The sequence below is a fragment of the Epinephelus moara genome, chromosome 4 (assembly GCF_006386435.1).
Source record: "Epinephelus moara isolate mb chromosome 4, YSFRI_EMoa_1.0, whole genome shotgun sequence".
Taxonomy (NCBI): Eukaryota; Metazoa; Chordata; class Actinopteri; order Perciformes; family Serranidae; genus Epinephelus; species Epinephelus moara.
Window position 1 is genome coordinate 8,943,427 of NC_065509.1, and position 18,970 is coordinate 8,962,396.

At 39.0% G+C, this 18,970-nt stretch overlaps 1 protein-coding gene across 1 annotated transcript; it reads right to left on the minus strand.

Moving 5' to 3' along the window:
• Positions 1 to 652: 652 nt before the first annotated feature.
• Positions 653 to 16,396, minus strand: rab33a (RAB33A, member RAS oncogene family). The gene is made up of 4 exons (XM_050043025.1): positions 15,824 to 16,396; positions 8,987 to 9,127; positions 6,626 to 6,706; positions 653 to 6,535 (listed from the first exon to the last, which is right to left on the minus strand). Exons 1-4 carry the CDS (start codon positions 16,394 to 16,396, stop codon positions 6,311 to 6,313), a joined length of 1,020 nt encoding a protein of 339 aa, XP_049898982.1. The 3' UTR covers positions 653 to 6,310.
• Between the last annotated feature and the right edge of the window lie 2,574 nt (positions 16,397 to 18,970).

Genomic DNA, 18,970 nt, shown 5'->3' on the forward strand with positions numbered 1-18,970 from the left:
AGATCCAGAGGGTCGGTAAGACAAAGAAAATAATAATTTCTGATCTCCTCACACACACAACATTCAGCTGCACTCATCTGCTACACCCATTAATGGACACATGATCAGCTTGAGAACTTAATTTTCTTGCCAAAGACAAGAAACAAGCCACATGTTTGGAGACAGAGATGGAAAGGTGGAGACGAACAGTGAGACTGATGCAGAAAGTGTGATATAGGAAGGCAGAGGAGGAGATTGAAATTATTAGGGGTCACTGAAATAAGGAAGCACTGACATTGAGATATGAGACAGGCATGGAAGGACTTAAAGGGATGAACTATAGAAAGATTAGGACAGAAATAGAATGAAAGGGCAGGAGAAACAGAGTGACAAATGAAGGGTGAAATAAGATACAGGGCAGAGAGAAAAGAGACGGAAACGGAAAAACAGACATGAAATCTGAAGTTCCTGTGTGGGAGGGAAACCAGCTCTAACAGTAAATATCAGGACACATGGCCAAAACAGACATATAACCGAAAACTTCATCATGTTAATGCTTAGGGGGGTCATAATCTCAAAAGTTGACCTACGTTTAAGGATTCAGAGAAAAGTTTAGCGCAGAATGATTTAACTGGTCTCCAAAGAACGAGGATCTGAGTCAAGAGAAGCTTCTTCAGCAGTTTTATCAGAAGTCCCTTTGTGAGATTGTAACAACAACAATGTTACATATGAAACATATAGAAGAAGACAATCTGATACAGTCCAAAACAATAAACTCACAGCCAGAAAACATTGTCATCTCAGATTTCACAATTATCATAAAATGATGACAACATCATAAAATCAAGTAACACCACTCTTAAGGCTTTTGTTAAAGGAGTAACTTGGTAATTTGACTTTCTATCTGAAATGGTTTGTAGTGTTGACTAGGTAGTATGTACTGCGTTATAAGGATGAGGGTGCGAATCCCCATCGGCAAGCATCCATCGTGCTGAAGAGTTGTTGAGTAAGGGCTGCTGCTCTGTAGCTGACTGACCTCAAACTTCTGTGGTGTCACATTAAGCAAGCAAACAAAAATATATCCATTTTAACTCCATGTTATGTAGATTAACTGTTATCCATAAAAATGGCAATAAAAATAGAGTTTAGCTATGGAGTTTAGACCTGCGTCAATCACGCAGGTTGCTACAGGTGGCCTCCTGGCACTGAACCCAGCCCCTTACAAAATAGGCGTTTGAAAAAAACTTAACCTTAAAACTAAAAGTTGAGGAATAATATAAAAGCAGATAAAAACTCTTTTTAGTCGATAAAATTTAAAATTTGACTTGAGTTTAACTTGGCTTTTATGTACATTTTATATTTTCTGATGGGATTCATGTTGATCATTTTAAGGTCCAGTGTGTAGGATTTGGTGACATCTAGTGGTGAAATTGCAGATTGCAACCAACTGAAACTTCTCCCGTGTGCCAAGTGTGTAGAAGAATTACAATGGCCGATGTGAAAACGCAAATGGCCCTACTTGCAGCCAGTGTTTGATTTGTCCGTTCTGGGCCACTGTAGAAACAACATGGCGAAATACATGGAAGAGGACCCACTTTGTATGTAGATATAAACGGTTCATTCTAAGGTAAGGAACACAAAATGATTCTTAGCTTCAGCTGATTATACACAAATGAGAATATTGTTATAAATATTGCATTACATTTCTGCCAATATATTTCCTGAAATCCTACACACTGGACCTATTTCAGCATTTCATTTTTACAAAATTATTTCTGCAGTTAATCTTTTCTAATTGTGTTTTTTTTCTCATTCTATTTTTGCACCATTGCGCTCAATGTGACACCATAGACCTCCTCCTGTGGAGAGGAAAGGAAATGTCTCCACATACATTAGTAAATATTACATTATTAGAATTTTTACCGAGGGATAAAGGGGTTAAAATGATCTTGAAATCAATGACAGGACAGTTTAAGTGAAAGCTGAAAATAGCTAGCTCACAATCTAGCCTGCACCAGCACTATTATATACATTACCTAATGGTTATGTGTATAACAGTTGCCAAAGGTAATGCATATAGCCAGTGTTCTCTGACTGAGGGAAACCCTGCTGATGTGTTGTACCCTGTAGCACTACAACGGCCTCTTATTTTTATTACTGATTTATCTCACAACTATTTTAATCAATGAATCAGTTAAATGTTTGGTGTATAAAATGTGAAAAATAGTGAAAAATGCCAATCACATTTTTGCAAAGCCCAAGTTGACTTATTTAAATGCCTTATTTTGCCATTTTGCCTGACCAACAGTTAAAGACACAAAGATGTTCAGTTTACTGTCATATAAGACCAAGGAAAACATGTGAGAAGCTGAAACCAGAGAAAATTTTGGCATATTTGCTTGAAAAATCAATGAATCCATTATCAAAATAGTTCAAGGTTAATTTTCTGTCATTTGCTCTCTAGGACCATCAACAATTCATCAAGGTTATGATCTGATTTCACAAGGTCCCATTCCCCACATGGACATTTTTTAATGGCACATATAGGACCCTTTTCAACATTGTGAATTTTTGCAGATAAACAAAAATACCAGGGTAAATTTCAAAATGTCAAGGCATCCCTTTCAGAGCAAACATGGGTTATTAAAAAAGGCAAAAAAAAAAAAAACCTGCACCCCCTCCCTACCAAAAAAATACCCAATATCAATAATAACAACAAAAATAATAAATTAAATAAAATACAAACAAACAAACGAAAAACCAAAAGATAACAAATAAAACATTGTATGTACAGTACAAGGAAACGGGAAGGCAAGCAAGCACACTGTACATTTGTATTCTTAACTTTTAGATCTGGATGAAATACGAATTGGACATGATTTCAAATGTTTGAAAAACAAAACTTAAGATGGAGCTTAATGTAATATATGAAATCATCACTATAATTATGAGTCATAAATGACATTAAAGACTAACTGTTTACTACCTTTCTTTTTCTCCTTCAGTCACTTGAAACCAAATGTTATTTTCTTCAGATCTGGAGAGAAAACAGGCACGTTCTTCTTTTTCCCCACAGCACATTTTTCTTCTTATTAGGCTAGTGCAGTCAGTAACTTCATTAGCCTGGTTATGCTAACTCAATGTTAAACAGAGCCAGACATATGTTAACAGGTAAAGACTTGTAGGGTATACCTGCCCTTTCCCGTACTATGTGCTGGGATATGACCCAGCCCCCCCCCCCCACAATCCTGAACAGTACAAGCAGTTCAGAAAATGGATGAATGAATGTTATCCTATTTTTCATGAGTTCTTTTGCCCAGCTTTTGTTTCAGCTATGGCTCTGGGTTCCATGCCACAGATTTCTCCATACATACACTAAGAATGACTAGAATAATGCTATTTTATTCACCTGTGACGGCTGCTTGATCCTGCTACCTCTGATACAAACATGTTTGAAACTCAAGAATGTCTGAATAAAAATCAACAAAACCTGATACAGCTGAGACAATAGCCGTATGGATTTCATTAACTTCATCTTCACAGTGTTTAGGTTGCTCAGTGGGATATTAATTAGGTCATCAGACTGTCAGCTTGGAGGGTACACTGGTCTGAAATGCTCACTGATCTGAATTTTTTACATATGGCATCCAAGTACATTAATAGGATTGCAAAATTAGGCTACAGTGTTAAAATAGGGTAAGATATGGTGAAAGTGCTGCCGTAGCAAAGTGACAGCATTATGGTCAGACTTGTGAATTGATGCCTTATTACAAATGCTCCATAGCTTCAACACTGAGTCATGTACAGTGTTCTTCCATCCACAACCCAGCTGGAGCTCTCTGAATGTAAAACACTCTGCATCTCTGTGCACATTAAATAATGAATATGGCTTTCTACAATGTTTCATGCAGCCTGTGTCATCATGGACTCATTCCCTTATACAGACACCAAGCTTAAAAGTCACTCATACTGTACCATACACCTGGGCTCAGGATGTGTCGCAGTATAAATATATCCAGTATCTATACAGGGGTCACAGTTTTCTATCATGTTTCCTGTCCTCTCCGAGACTGGAGGCAGTGATATTGATGAGGAGAGCACATTGTCGAAGACAGACTGAAGGAAATCTCAGAACAATGTTTTGGGAGATTCAGTGAAGCCAGCCATCTCAGTCACCAGAAGAAAATGTTGGCATTGTAAGTTTCTGCAAACCACAAATACGTTACATTTCAACATTTCATAAGTGACGTAGTTTATAAGCTGACTGTGTCATCAGGAGATGAAGGGAATGGTGGATGGCTTGACACTTAGGTGAGATGCCTGCAAAACGCTTGCCAAGCTGCAGACCGCTGTTTGACACCAACAAAACCAGTTGTTTTTTAGCAAATCATCTGTTTAGCCACTAAACGTAGGTGTTTTTTAGTGACCCCTCCCTGTTTTTCCATCAGGGACAGTGACGCAAAAAGCGGTTGTTTTTTACCAATCAAAACCAGTTTTTTAAGCCCCAACATGATCTTTACTTAACTAAAACTAATGTTTTTTTTTTTTTTGCCTAAACCATAGACTGTAAAATGAATGGACGTAGCTGCCATGATGTCATTCATTGGTTGTGGACTCCCGTTTTGAAGCCTGGAGTTTGGCTTTCAGGCTGTTTCGACAGTTTGCAGAAATGCACAATGGCAACATTTTTTTCTGGCAATTGGGTTGAGCCAGTGGATATCCAGGCCAAGACTTCCTCTTTCATGCACCAGCCATTTCATCTATTCTCTATCTGCATATGAATACAGATACATTTCTTAAAAAAGCTAATAAAAAGCTAAATCTTCATCAGACGATAGCTGCTGGGTTCAGAGATTGCATTTAGGCCAGTGCATTCCGCCTCTCCGCACAAACTGTTAACCTGCAAGCAACTAAAGCTTGCTCAAACATGATTGGTCAATACTACTCCAGAATGTTTCTGATACCAAAATCTTGTACTGTTGCCTACAGATTCTGCATACACATGCAGATATATGTCTATACATAGTAAACAGAAGGCCTTTATTTTGAATAATGGTCATTACTGAGTATGGAATTGCTGTGGCTGACTGGCTGACTGGCTGTCTTGAGGTCACATATGGCAAAGACTGGGTGTTTTTACATTTGCACACAAAGGGAAAGCTGGATAAGCCACTTTGCCAGAGGGTAAGCATAGAGAAGATATGTTTACATCAGGATTAGATGAGAAAAGGGAGCCTTGCCTTGACGGCCCTTCTTTGTAGGAGAGTGCATTTCTCCTGCATAAGGGTAAGAGGATCTTACAGCCTCTAAATCAATATGTGACATGCTGCCTGACAACCTCTAAATGTTCTGTTTTCAGGAAACCTTGTTGTCAAGGTCTTCCTGTGTAGGTCCTTTGAGCTCACCTACACTTTCCCCCCGTATTTCAGCCATAGTTTGTTTGAGAGGTGTTTTCTCATTTTTCCTATGTATTCGTGATCTCACAGTAATTTTAAGTCAACTTGTGAAGGACTGACCCAGATAGATATCAGGTACATTAAGATTCTGAGACAAAAATAGTCTCATTCAATCTCTCAAGTACTTAGCCACTTAGGAGGCAAGAGAGTGTTTGGTTGTTTGTACAAACCAAGATCATCTCAAGCAATTAAAATACTTAAAACCTCTCTGCTACTTTTGCCTGAATGAGTTCTTGAAACCAAGACAGATGCAGCTTTTTAAGGCAGTAGAGAAGGGTTGTGAAATCTGTGTTCAGCTAGGATGTGGATGAAATCAATATGAATAAGGCAGCAAAAACAAGACTGCTCTAATATGTTGCCTCAGAATGTTCCTGATAGTAATGGCTGTCATAAACACCAAACCAGGGCAGGAAACAACAGCCTCTTACATCAAGACTGTTTGTTGTAGATCCCCAAATGACTCATCTCCTGTGTTTGCCTGTTCACTGGGCACACTGAATGTACTCTGTTTCTGTCTATATTTCAATAAATTGGACGAATTTCTACACTATGCTGCAGTTTAAAGACAACATCGTCTCATTTCTGAATTGTTAATAAATCTCTTTGTCCTCTTTACTCTCCATCCTCACCCCTAATCCCTATCCTCATCCTTGAGAACAAGAATATTGATGATGTTTCAGTCCCCTTGAAAAACGTTGCTCTTAGTGTCAGCCTCAACCCCCCCATTCCTTCTCCTAAACCAGGAAAGTTGCACTTAATTTAAAAGACTCTTGTTGTAACCTCACTCTCCTATCATCCCTCTCCTCCTCTTCCTTGACATGTACAGCTACTCTTCTCTCTTCCCCTTCCATTATGCCTCCCACTTCTCCTTTTCCTCAACACGGACAATTACTCTTTGTTTCAGTCTCTTGTGTGAGCCGGACTCTCCCATCCTCTCTCTCCACGTCTCTGTAGAGGAGGGATTTCTGGGCTTTCAGGCGGCAGGCCAGAGACATGAAGATGGAGTCAACGTTCTGACTCTCCCTCGGGTCTTTGGCCGACGTCTCAAACAGCAGCATGTTGTGGGAGTCGGCGAACTTCAACGCCGTGTTGGAGGGCACCTGGGAAAGCACAGATGTTTGATTGTAAACCCTAATTAAATCTAAGGCAGTAAATATATTGTATTGTGGCCTTCACTTGAGTACACTCACCTGTATTTGGTCCACAAGGTCGCACTTGTTTCCCACCAGGACTCGAGGTACTGATGCCGAGACCCGATGGCCATTACACTCCTGAAACACAACAGAATATGGTTTTATAAACCTTATAAACTGTAGACATGTTTATGTGATATGTGACAATAAATATAAGCAGCTAAGTTGCTCTTAGCTGTAATTATGAGGAATTTATGACAACTACTATATTTACAACTTGTTGAAAAGATCTTATCAGTTCCAAAATGGCTGTGATTCAGGGGTGTCACTTTTTATTTGAAATTCAAACTATGGTACAAAACTAGAACAAAGTCAATTGCCAGCAATATCACTTTTGACGTCAGAGTTCAAAGGACCCATCTGAAAATGGCCATGCTAGTTGTTCCCTTGCTAAAATTTAGCCTTTGGAGTATCATTTAGCCCCCTTCCCCACAAACTGTGCCAACATGCTTGGTACCAATGCCTTAGATTAGTCTAGTTTCACAAGACAGATGCATGCCACAGCCTCTCGAAGACAGTAATGTCAGCCTCCAGTTATTTTCACCAGGGGGCAGTGGGTTGGGCAGCGTTTATATTAGGGTGGCCTAGCCTCCCCTTAGGGCGTCACTGTTGGCTCCATGTTGACATGGATTTGTCAGCAGCTGGCACTTTCCATTGCATCTTTGTATTATTTGGCAACAATTCTGCAAAATGAACTACAATGCTTGGCAAATGATTATTAGTTAAAATAAATTATCGCATTTTTATTTGCTGCATTTATGTTATGAAAAATGCCAGATATATGTATCAACTGTTTTATAAAAGCAATAAGACACTTGACGCTGTTCTACAGTTACTGTAAACCAAGGCCTCTCGTGGCTTATTGCTTAATACAGCTAGTTACAGTGCCTCTGCAACCAGTTGAAGTTGCATGTGGTCTAGGGGTGTCACTTTTATTTGAAATTCAAACTATGGTGTGACCTGGGAAGAAAACAAAATATCCGTCCATAATTATCATCATATCAGTGGTGGGTGTTGGTTAATTAGTTAGTCAAAACACAGAGCCCATGCCCAGTTGTCCACAGCAAATTCGGCTATTTTATATACATATATATATATATATATACTTTTATTAATCCCCCTGAGGGGAAATTCAAATTTTTCACTCTGTTGTCATTAACACACAGGTCCGAAATACACACACATGCACAAACAGGACCTATACATGCACAAAGTGGAGAGATGTCAGAGTGAGGGGGCTGCCTTGGACAGGCACCTCGAGCAGTTGGGGGGTTTGGTGCCTTGCTCAAGGGCACCGCCATTGCCATTCTCTTTCCTAACGCAATGACGGGGAAACTAGCTGTCATAATGACCACACAATCATGACACTAAACATGTAAAAAAGTCATGTGTAAACATTTTGGATTCAGTATCATAAATGGAAAAGTCTTAGATAAAGGCCAGGCCATTTGCTGTCTTTTCAATCTGACTGCCTCAGAGTAGCGTTACCACAACAACAAATCTTAAGTCACCTGATAGCGTGTGACTCAAGCGAAGGCTAACAGAATCAAATTTACAATGTAATATTACATTAAAGACACTATAAACTGTGTTGATGTCATTTTGACTCGTCATAGCAGGAAAAGCACAGGTTTAGTTGATAACATTAACAATGACTCACTTCCCAGTAGGACCATAGTAAGCCACATGCACAATACCAGATAAGGATCCAGAAAGTGGCAAAATAAATGGAATGCAGCTGTTAATTACCATTATTAATAACAGCTGTTCTTTTATTGTCAAAATGTCTTTCATGAAAAAATGACTGTATAACTGCTGCAGCTGCTGTTGCTTTCACTGCAACCACTACTGCTATCACTATGGCAGCAGTGGCTATTGATAAGTAGCCACAAGAACCACTTGCTACTACTAGTCTGACCAATTACTAACACATCTTGTAGCCTAGTCATTTTATTAATATTACTACTGCTGATGTAACTTACAGTAACCAAAGACTGACCATTTTTCATATTAATTGAAGGAATAGTAGTAGTAGGGCACACTGGGAAGAGTTTTCCTACATACACAACAACTTTGAATAATCCATTTTCTAAGTGAATCCACAGTGCACCTCTTTGTTGGCTTGCTCACAGCAGTGGTTAGAATTCATAGAAGCAAACCACGTTTTGTGACAGAAACATCACAGTGTCGACCCACAGTTAATAAATAGTCTTGGGGATGGACCAATGGGAACACCAGAAACTGTGAGATGCTGCTTATTAGGTAGTGCTTGTGAGAAAGATATGGGTAGTGCTCCATCAACCCTTACTACACTGACTTAGACTAGTTGTATCACAATATAATGGGTCAGTTACCAACCTCTATCCATGTCTGTAGGTTGCGGAAGGAAGCCATCTTGGTGACATCGTACACAAAGACCACAGCATGAACATTGCGGTAGTAGTGTTCCACCATGGATTTACGAAATCGCTCCTGGCCTGCTGTGTCCCATACCTGCACCTGTGGAGGTAGACATGATCAGACTGTGTTTAATATGACTGGGGAAAAGTGTATGGTTTGATTTTGTGGTTTTCAGAATATCCAGGCTCGTCATAAACATGTCATGTCGCAGCAGAGTGACAGAATCCAGACACCCAAACTTATTACGTTGGAAAATCTCAGTAAATTAGAAAAGAACTCCAAATATGAATCTGTCTACAATCAGTTGTCTAAGCCTTTAAGAGCTTACAAGAACCAGTACATGGCACTGTACCACACCAACAGGAGAGAGTGTTCACATATTCCTGTCTATAGGGTCTCAGAAGAGCACTGCTCTACAGCACTGTGGGCTTTTCTGCTAAATTATAAACTACAAACTTAACAAATTGCCATTATTATTACTAGTTGTTCTAATATTATCGTGTATCACATTTCTGCCTGTGGTTGGTGCAGGTGGTGTTGCCATACTCCAACAGAAGCTGTTGCTCAACTGCTGTTGGTACAACCAGTGTCAAACACTGTACTGTCTATGTCGTTACTTTCACATGTATCAAGAAGTGGAAAACTATAATGTAATATGAGTGTAATGTAGGCTTTATCACTGTCAACTGTTATAGTGTTTGTAAAGTGTTGGTATGTAATAAAAAAAGTCATTACAGTCATAGTATAGCACGTCATGTAAAAAGTCAATAAATTGTGTATGTCCTTTAAAGATAGAGAAAAAAATCATAGTGTATTCACTTTTCCTGTTCAGCCTTCAATCATACTCTGGCTCCCTAAAATGGCACTCGAAAATGTTTTGTTTAAAAATGCTCTAAAATGGTCTGTTTAGCTTTAAAGTCTCTGAAGATTTGTCTTGGGGAGAACTGTCCCCACACCCGCCTGGAGGGTTGGGTCACAGAACATGAAGACTGAAAATGGTCCCCCCTCACCCACCAATGATAACTACGTGATTAGGGCCCTGCTCTGTGCTGTATACATTTGATGTACGCCAAAATAAATGTAATGCCAAATACCCAATTGTAGGTTTAAATTGCCACAATGTACGCAGGCTGGGTAGCCAAGTTTATAAAATGTGTGTTATGCACTGCCATGGGCAACAACGTCAAATAACTGACTGCATTTTGTACTGCCTGTTCTCAGTTTACTTCATACTTTGAGGAAATGTGTCAGATCACACCAGGACTCACATGCCAATATGTGTAATGGGGATGCAGGGACACGTTGTGTGCCAAGAACGTGTGCCATTGTCCCCCCCGGTAGAAACATGAAAGTAGCAGAGGACTTTGTCATAATAACTGGTTTGGTGACACGTGACTATTATGATTTGCGAAATTCAGATGAAGGGCAGAAGGTGATAAATCCATACTAAGTTAAGTGGATATAGTAACTACATAAAAGGGCTGGATGATCCTTCAGTTCTCACATCTATAAAATGGGGATAAGATGTCATGATTTACAGCTGTATGTGCCAATCAGTGTGCTGGTGATCAGTGGCACTGATGAGTGCAATGGATGACTGTTTGGGCGGGAACTTGACACTGCTGAGATCATTACCCTGCAGACTGATTCTGAATGACGTCACAAGCACAAGATGGCAGCAGCTGTATCTGAGATATTTTGTACACCTTCAGCTGTTTCTCCATGACTTTTTTTTCACTCTTTGCCTTTACATCCTATTATTTTTTGGGCATTAAAATGGCAGCTACGACGATAACACCCTAAATTGATGCAGAAAATCGATGCATAAAAAATCACCAAAAGGAGAAAATGAAGTGTCAGACAAAATTTTCTGGCAGAGGACCCCCAAGCCCCCCCGTTTCATATGTGTCATATGACCCCCCCCCCCCAAACACACACACACACACACACACACACACACACCCTCTATCCCTCAGCCAGCACACATGTGCACCATGTGGAGCTGCTCTAAAGCCATGTAATTTCATAATTGCAGCATTTGATGGTCCAGATTTAACCAGATGGACAAGGAGGAAGTGAGCTTTATTTTCCTGCACAACAGAAGTACTAATATCGATTTCACCTAAAAATAAAATTCAGCCACATCAGAATGCAGACAGAGTAAAAAATGAGTAATGGCTCATGCTAGGTCATATATACTGTACTGTATATTGGGCTGTCAGCTTGCTGAATGTCTCTGTGTAATCAGTAGCACTTTGTGTATCAACATGGACATCTCCCAACACTCAGCCCAGACCAATAATGAAAAAGCACCAGTGAATTATCTGCTTTTATCATTTGAAAGGACAAGCCTGGCTATTTAGCATCAGATGTTGGATGCTGCATTTAACACAGCTGGTAACAACATAGCTTAATCCATGATGAACACTGTGTGCCCCATAATTTGACAGCAAGTTCAGGAAACTGATAATGCACAAAACAGATCTTAGATAATGATAAGGCTTCTATATATTTTATATAGAGAGAATGTCTTTTTAAGTGACATGAAATAAATGGCAAAATTAAGTCAAATATAGACAAAATCATTGTAACATCTCTGCTTGTGGACTGAAGTCTGCCTGCCAATGTTGATGAATCTTAAACTTGAGAATCATTATTTTGACACCTTGCTATATAATCTATACTTAGTGCTCTGCTATTTTTAGTCCTCTGCTGCTCATAGCATTTGTCGTTGCCAATCTGTGTGCTACTTTTATTCACCTGCCAGAGGACAGGAGAGGAAAAACAGTCACCCAGCTAGAGTAGATCTAAGTACATTTAGTTTAATGAATGATGATGATGATGATGAATTCTTCTATTATATAATTATCCTGTTATATGTAAACTGTGAGTGAAATTTGACTTGTGCTGTTATGCAGTTGGTTCATAACCTGTTTTAAAGCCCTACTGCGCCAGTGAAGTAGCATAGTTTTTAATCCAAAAATAAAAAAATTATCCACTGCAGAAGTCATAAAATCACCATCTGGATGACACAAGAGTTTAGCTGCCTGTATCAGCTGAGGCAATAAATGATCCTGGAGCCTGCTGGATTTAAAACACCTGCCTGCTTGTAAACCTTCAGTTCTTACAGTACAACCACCAGTACTGACAAGATAAATCCTTCACTCAGAAGTGCCTATCTCTAAATACATACGGTATTCCAGCTTGTTGTTAACAGCCCTTGAAGCTGCAGTGTTAAACAACACGAAAACAGAATAATCAACACACTGACAAATATAATACTATTAAAGGCCCTGCTGTAGTGCGGTGAAAAGTTTTCAGTTTGTCCTAAGAACTTCTGGGATCATTACATGAAAAGGACACACTCCCATGGCCAGTGGTAGTGGTAGGTGGGTGTATTGCTATTTAGATGGGTGGGTTCCTCAGGGGGAAGTGGGTATACTCTCCTATATATTCCAGTGGCTTTATGGTAGTTCTTCTGTGCAAGCAGAATTGTCTGCTGCATTAAAGGTGAGAAGGTCTGGGACCATATCCACAACAAGATAAATGAACAGTAGGCATTAAGATATTTTGCCAAAAGGATAAGCCAATTATTTTCTTAGAATACATTTTTTAAGGAGTATTAAGAAGAAGATGTTGCCTGCACTTCCAGCAACTACAGTAGAGCTGCAACAATTAATCGATTGATCAATTATTTGTCAGCTCTTAAATTAATTGCCAACTAATTTGATAATCAGTTAATGGGTTAGGTTCATTTAACAAAAAAAGTTAAAATCCTCTGATTCCAGCTTCATGTAAATATTTGCTTGTCTCCTGTCCTCTATGACAGTACACTGACTATCTTTGAGCAGTGGACAAAACAAGACATTTGATGACATCATCTTGGGCTTTGGTAAGCACTGGTCATTGATGATGATATTGCTATTTTCTGACATTTCATAACTGAACAACAAATCAATTAATGGAGAAAAGTAATTGACAGACTAATCGACAGCGGAAATAATTGTTAGTTATAGCTCTAAACTACAGCAAAGGGGTTAATTAATTGAGCAGGCTTCATCTAGATAACAAAATCTTTGCTTATTGCTCCACCTTGATGTATTCACCAGCATTACTTCACCACTTATGAAGGTAGAAACAGAGCCAGGTGCTAAAACAATGAACTTACAATGCTCACAATGCTGTATGTGTTTTAAAGAGAATTTCAATGATTCAGACATGCTGACCTAGTGTACAGTGTGTGAGTCAGCATTAGGGGGCATCTGGAGGTTGCAGACAGACTATTCCACCGAGACAGAGAGGGGGGAAGCAAGCACACATGTGTATGTGTGACGTAGCTACCAGCTGAGTGAGGAGGGGGAAGGTATGTACATTATTCAACAGACTAAGAGCTCTCCATAAAAAGCCTTTTATTCAGTCACAGCTCTCTCAAATTAATACATGATGATGTGACTTGAATCTGATGTTATTTGTCATGATACAACTAGGCTGTTATAGTGTTGCACTAAATTTATGTTGCTACATCTGCCAGTGAGTATTGTTAGAAGGATGTTGGAAATCATTAAATTTTAATTCAGCAATTACCAGGATACCATTACAGTACTATAGACTACATTTATATTGCTGTTGGTTGCACCTGTGTGGAATTTGTTAGGAAATGATATGATATGATATGATATGATATGATATGATATGATATGATTTGGGGTTGTAAGTTGTAAACTTTTGGGGCTTTTCCCAAACATAGGGAGTCTGAAGGCATGCTCCCCCAGGGAGATGTGTTTCCCATTTACAGCAGCTACATGAACTAAATTCAAGCCATCTGAGATAATAGAATGTCTAAAAATCTCAACATCATTTGGAGAAAAACACAATAGTTGGCATGGAAAACACATCCTCATGTAGCGCCTACATCCCATTTTCTATCCAACTGTCTTCATCATTCTGAAACAAAACATAGCAATGTTGAGGATGACTCATTTTCAGTCATCTTAAGAGGCAAAAATTTCTTGATGTAACTATTTTTTAGTTAGATAACATAGGTAGGGCAGAAATTAGGCGTAAACAGCAATACTTATCTTGAAATTTGTTTTTGTTATACTATGCTGGAGCAGAGATTAGAGAATTAATGTACAAATCTGCTACATCTGAATCCATGCCGTAATAATCTGGGCTGCTCTAACTCCCCAGTAATGCCAAGTACATGTGGCCCCTAATACTCTGAATGACACAAAGTTGACGGTATTCTAAAAACCTTTTCAGAGAACATTCAGAGCTCCTCCTGAATCAGTGATGCTTGAGCTGGACAGGGGCCCTAAAACATACCTGTAATAAAGGCTGCAACCATCAGTTATTTTCATTCCTGATTCATCTGCTACCTTCTCAATTATGGCCATTAAGTCTGAGAAATGTCTGAAAATAGTGCCATCACAGCTTTCCTGAGTCCAAGGGGACATCTATAAGTTGCTTTTGTTGTCCAACCCACAGTCTAATACCCAAAGATGTTTACTTTACCATCATAACACAAAGAATAGCAGCATATGTTAACAACCGAAGAACCAGGTGATGTTTTAGCATTTCCTTGAAAACTTGTTCATAAAGAATGGATGATGAATGGACTATCAAAATAGCTTCAGATTAATTTTCCAGTCCTGTTGTCAGAAGAAAATGTTGGCACTGTACATTTCTACAAACCATGGATAGGTTACATTTGTGCATTTCATATGAATCCTATCAATGTTTCTTAAGTGCCCTTAAATATGAACTGACATTGTCATCCGGAGGTGGAGGGGATGGTGGACGGTGTGACACCTACACAAGACACCTGCCAAACTGCAGACCAGTATTCGAGACCAACAAACAACAAAACCAGTTGTTTTTCAGCGTTTCCAGCAGCTTTTTAGCCACCAAATGTGAATGTTTTTTCATGACCTATTGCTGTGTTTCCATTGAGGGTAGTGCCAATGAAATGTTGTTGTTTTTTTTTTTTACCAAGACATGACTGCACATCCAGCCAGCATAGAGTTATTAAAATAGGGTTTTGTTTTTTGAAGCCAAAACATGATCTTTTCCTAATCTTAACCAAGTGATTTTTGTGCCTAAACCTAACCACAGTGTTGTTGAAATGTAAATGTAAAAATGTTTTAATGTGTCCACTACATAATAACACATGTAGGCTACATATCCATGGTTTGCAGATATGTACAATAACAAGAATTATTCTGGCAACTGGGTTGACATTTTCTGTCACTAATCGATTAATCCACTAAACCTTTCAAATCTACTCAGGATTTAATTGTTAATTGTTTTATTGTTATTTAATTTCATTTGAATGGATTTAATTGTTTTCTAAGTAACAAAGGTTAAAAGGTTTGCCAGGATCAGCTGAGATTTAATTAACACAACAAAAACATGTAACATTGAAACATCTGATGTCAAACTTGTACACTCATATTCTTTTTTTCCTCAAACAACCATTGGACTATACAAAAGACATTCATTGTTTTGTCTTCCTTTCAGCTACAAGGACGCACAAAACCAGTGTTGTCAAAACGTGTTACATTTCTCCAGCATGTGAAATGACATTTTGAATTGAAAATTATCCCTAAAGAAAAGTGCTGTGATATTTATTCTGTGGTTTTGTGGGGATAAAATGAAAGAATAGGCCCTGTGTGATCCACTGGCAGACTTTGAGCTGCAGCTGATCAACAAAAAGAAAAGAGGAGGAGGAGGAAGAGGAGGAGGGGAGGGAGTGAGGAAACACTGATGAACATCCAGCCCCTCTGTTGCTTTTACCTTGATAGTCTCCCCTTCAATCTCCACCGCCTTCTCCCTGAAATCCACGCCGATAGTAGCTTCGGTCTTGTCGGGGAAGCTTCCCCCGGTGAAGCGGAAGGTGAGGCAGGTCTTCCCCACGTTGGAGTCCCCGATGACGATGATCTTAAAGATCCGCGTCTGGATGCTCAGCTCCAGAGAGGAGGTACTCAGATCCACGGAGGATGTGATGCTCGGGGCGGGATCGTTGCTGCTGCTGGCTCGGCTCCGGCTGGCTCTGTGTAAATCCATGGAGGATGTCAGGATGGTCACATTGTCGTCCGCTCGGTTCCTTCGAGTGATTACTTTCCCACCTCCGACACCTCCTCCGCCGCCCGGGGCTCGGGTCTCCTCCTCCGGAGAATCGTTGGTCATTGTGCCGGAGGAGGCGATGCGCAAATCGGTGTGCGTGTGTGGAGAGGAGAGGGGGTGGACGGATGGATGGATGAGTGAAGGGAGGGGAAAGGAGGAGGGAGGAAGGAGGAGACCAGAGATGCAACAATACCAACGATGCTCTCCTTCAGCAGCTGAGTGTGGCCTTAAAGGGAGAAGCATTGTAAAAGAGAAAAATCAGTTTATGTAGAGTGAGTTTTATTTGTGTAGATGATAATAAATATAATATCAAAGCAATTTAAAATCATTATTTTATGAACTCCACATGAAAAAAATATGCTATAAGGGACAATAAAGTACCCATAGAAATCAAAGCAAATATTACAGTGATACAATGGGAGGGCCAGAGTGCCTTAGATTACCATAAACTCACCACTGACTCACACAGATATATAAATCTATAAAACAGAAATATGTAGAGTAATTTAAGTATCATAAAAAAACATTAAGTGCAATAAGGTCATTATTTTAGCACTCCTGTGTCCATCAGGCACACTAACAGTGGTGAAAAGTAACTGAGTATAATTACTCAAGTGCCGTAGGTTAATAGATATCATTTTGAGGCACTTGTATATTTGAACAGGAGAGACTGTGTATGGTTGTAACAGCACCACCATCTCCAAAAAGGGAGACGCATGAGTCATGTAATAAATTTATTATATGACCACCTCCTTCCTGACCCTCACTGTGAAATTCCATCGCTGTGTGAAGAAATATACAGATTTTACAGCCAAAACACAGATTGGATTAGTAATGATACTGATGAAAATAGAATTATGTAACTTGCATAAGGTTAGAGAATATTGTCTCAGGCAAATTGTGAGTCATTTAATTAAACCTTCTTGCTGCCACAGCAAGTTAAACAATGGCTGAAAAGGGTGGGGATGGTTGTATCACCATTTTAAAAAATGTTACAACTAACTTCAGTGACAACTAATCACATTTGTATCTGTGCTTCTTGTGTATGTGCACTCCCACTAAAGTTTGCATCACATGAGGTGAAGCAAAGAAAGACAGTAAGGTCTGTTGCCATGTAATACTCTATCTGCCATGTGACATTGAGCGGATGCTGCAAAAAATAACAGAACTTTCACAAAAGAGGATCAACACAGCTGCCCTGTCTGGTTGTCACAGCAGTCAGGAAGTCTTTGATGTCTTGACTTGTATTTTGGACTCACTCCAAGTGAGGTACTAAACATCTTACAGGTACAGATTAGCATGTCAGGAATTGGTTATTAGTGTATATATAATTTTTTATGTGTATTTTTTGTGATTGTGTAATTTTTAATTCCCCACCCTTATTTTTACAAATGACCACTTCAAGGGTCATTTGTAAAAATAAGCTCCTTGTGTTTCACATCAGTTAATGGATTCTATGCTGTAGTTGGAGAAGCTGAAAACATTCATATTTGCAGTAGACAAATGAGGTTATTTTGTGCCAGAATTTGGAAGCTCTAACACAAAAATTCAGCAAGTTGTAGCTGCCAAGATTAAAAAAAAGAAAAAGAAAAAGAAAAAAAGTTACAACCACACCCGGTCTCCCCTATTTTAATTTTACTCTACTTTTCTCTTCTACTCCACTGCGTTTCAGAGGGAAATATTGTCCTTTCTACTCCACTGTATTTATCCAAAAGCTATAATAACTGGTTACTTTTCAGATTAAGAAAAAACATGATGAGCTTATAAATAAAATGCATTGTGAAGATTAAACCAAAAGATTTCAACCTTTCTTGGTTGTGACCCTTATAATGAAACTTAACAGTGTTGTTGGGACCCTTGCCAGCTTTTAGATCTATGAGATGTTTGCATTTCCACCAAAGAATGATTCCTCCTCCAGACTTCTTCACTGACTTCATTAAAATACAAAAAAATGAAGTCCAAAAAATGAATGAAAAGTAGTGTAGCAGGACTTTGTTTTATTCTCTCCTGTCCAGTTAATCATTAAACAATGCATCTGTCAACTTTGGTGCATCAGTATTGACAAAATGATAATGTTATAGCATATAGGCTAGTTACAGAGTTCAAGTATTAAAAACTGATGCATCAGTCCTTTAGGTGTGATGTTCCTGAAACCTTTAAACTCACCAATAGCAGATTCTTACTCCAGATAAATAAACTAAAAATATCCAAAGAGTGTATTTTTAACTATATTTCAGCTGATAATGATAAAACATTAAATCAATGTGACTGTAGCTTTCAGTGAGGGTTTTAACAAAGAGAGAGAAAGTGAAACAGATTTTCTCACACTATCCAGTCATGTGATCTGAGCAGCTGGTCATATTATCACATTCCATAAACCAACATGGCTGTAATGCAAGGGATTGCAAGTCATCAGGAGGCCTGATTAGGCTGTTCACTAAAGTACAAAGAGAAAAAAAACATAATGCATATGTTTTTTTCCAATAACAGCTGAGGAGTTTCTTGCACAGTTCCCTGACAGGATTTGTTTGTCCATTCTTATTTTATTTTATTTTTAGACCAAGTAGGTGTAGTGATGCAGAATCAATACCAGCTCGTGTGCCTGGCGACAGAGTGGGCTGCTGGGTAAAAGTGAATAAGAACTATAGAGGTCAAACAGCATATAGGGCTAACACATAATCTTATTAACATCTTATGTTAGGTTGTGCTGAGCAGGTATAAAAGAAGGAAGACAACTACAGCTGAACCCAGAATGAATGACCTCCTAATATCTAGATTATGAAGAGTATGTTTGCCAGTGTGAGTTGGCTCATGAAT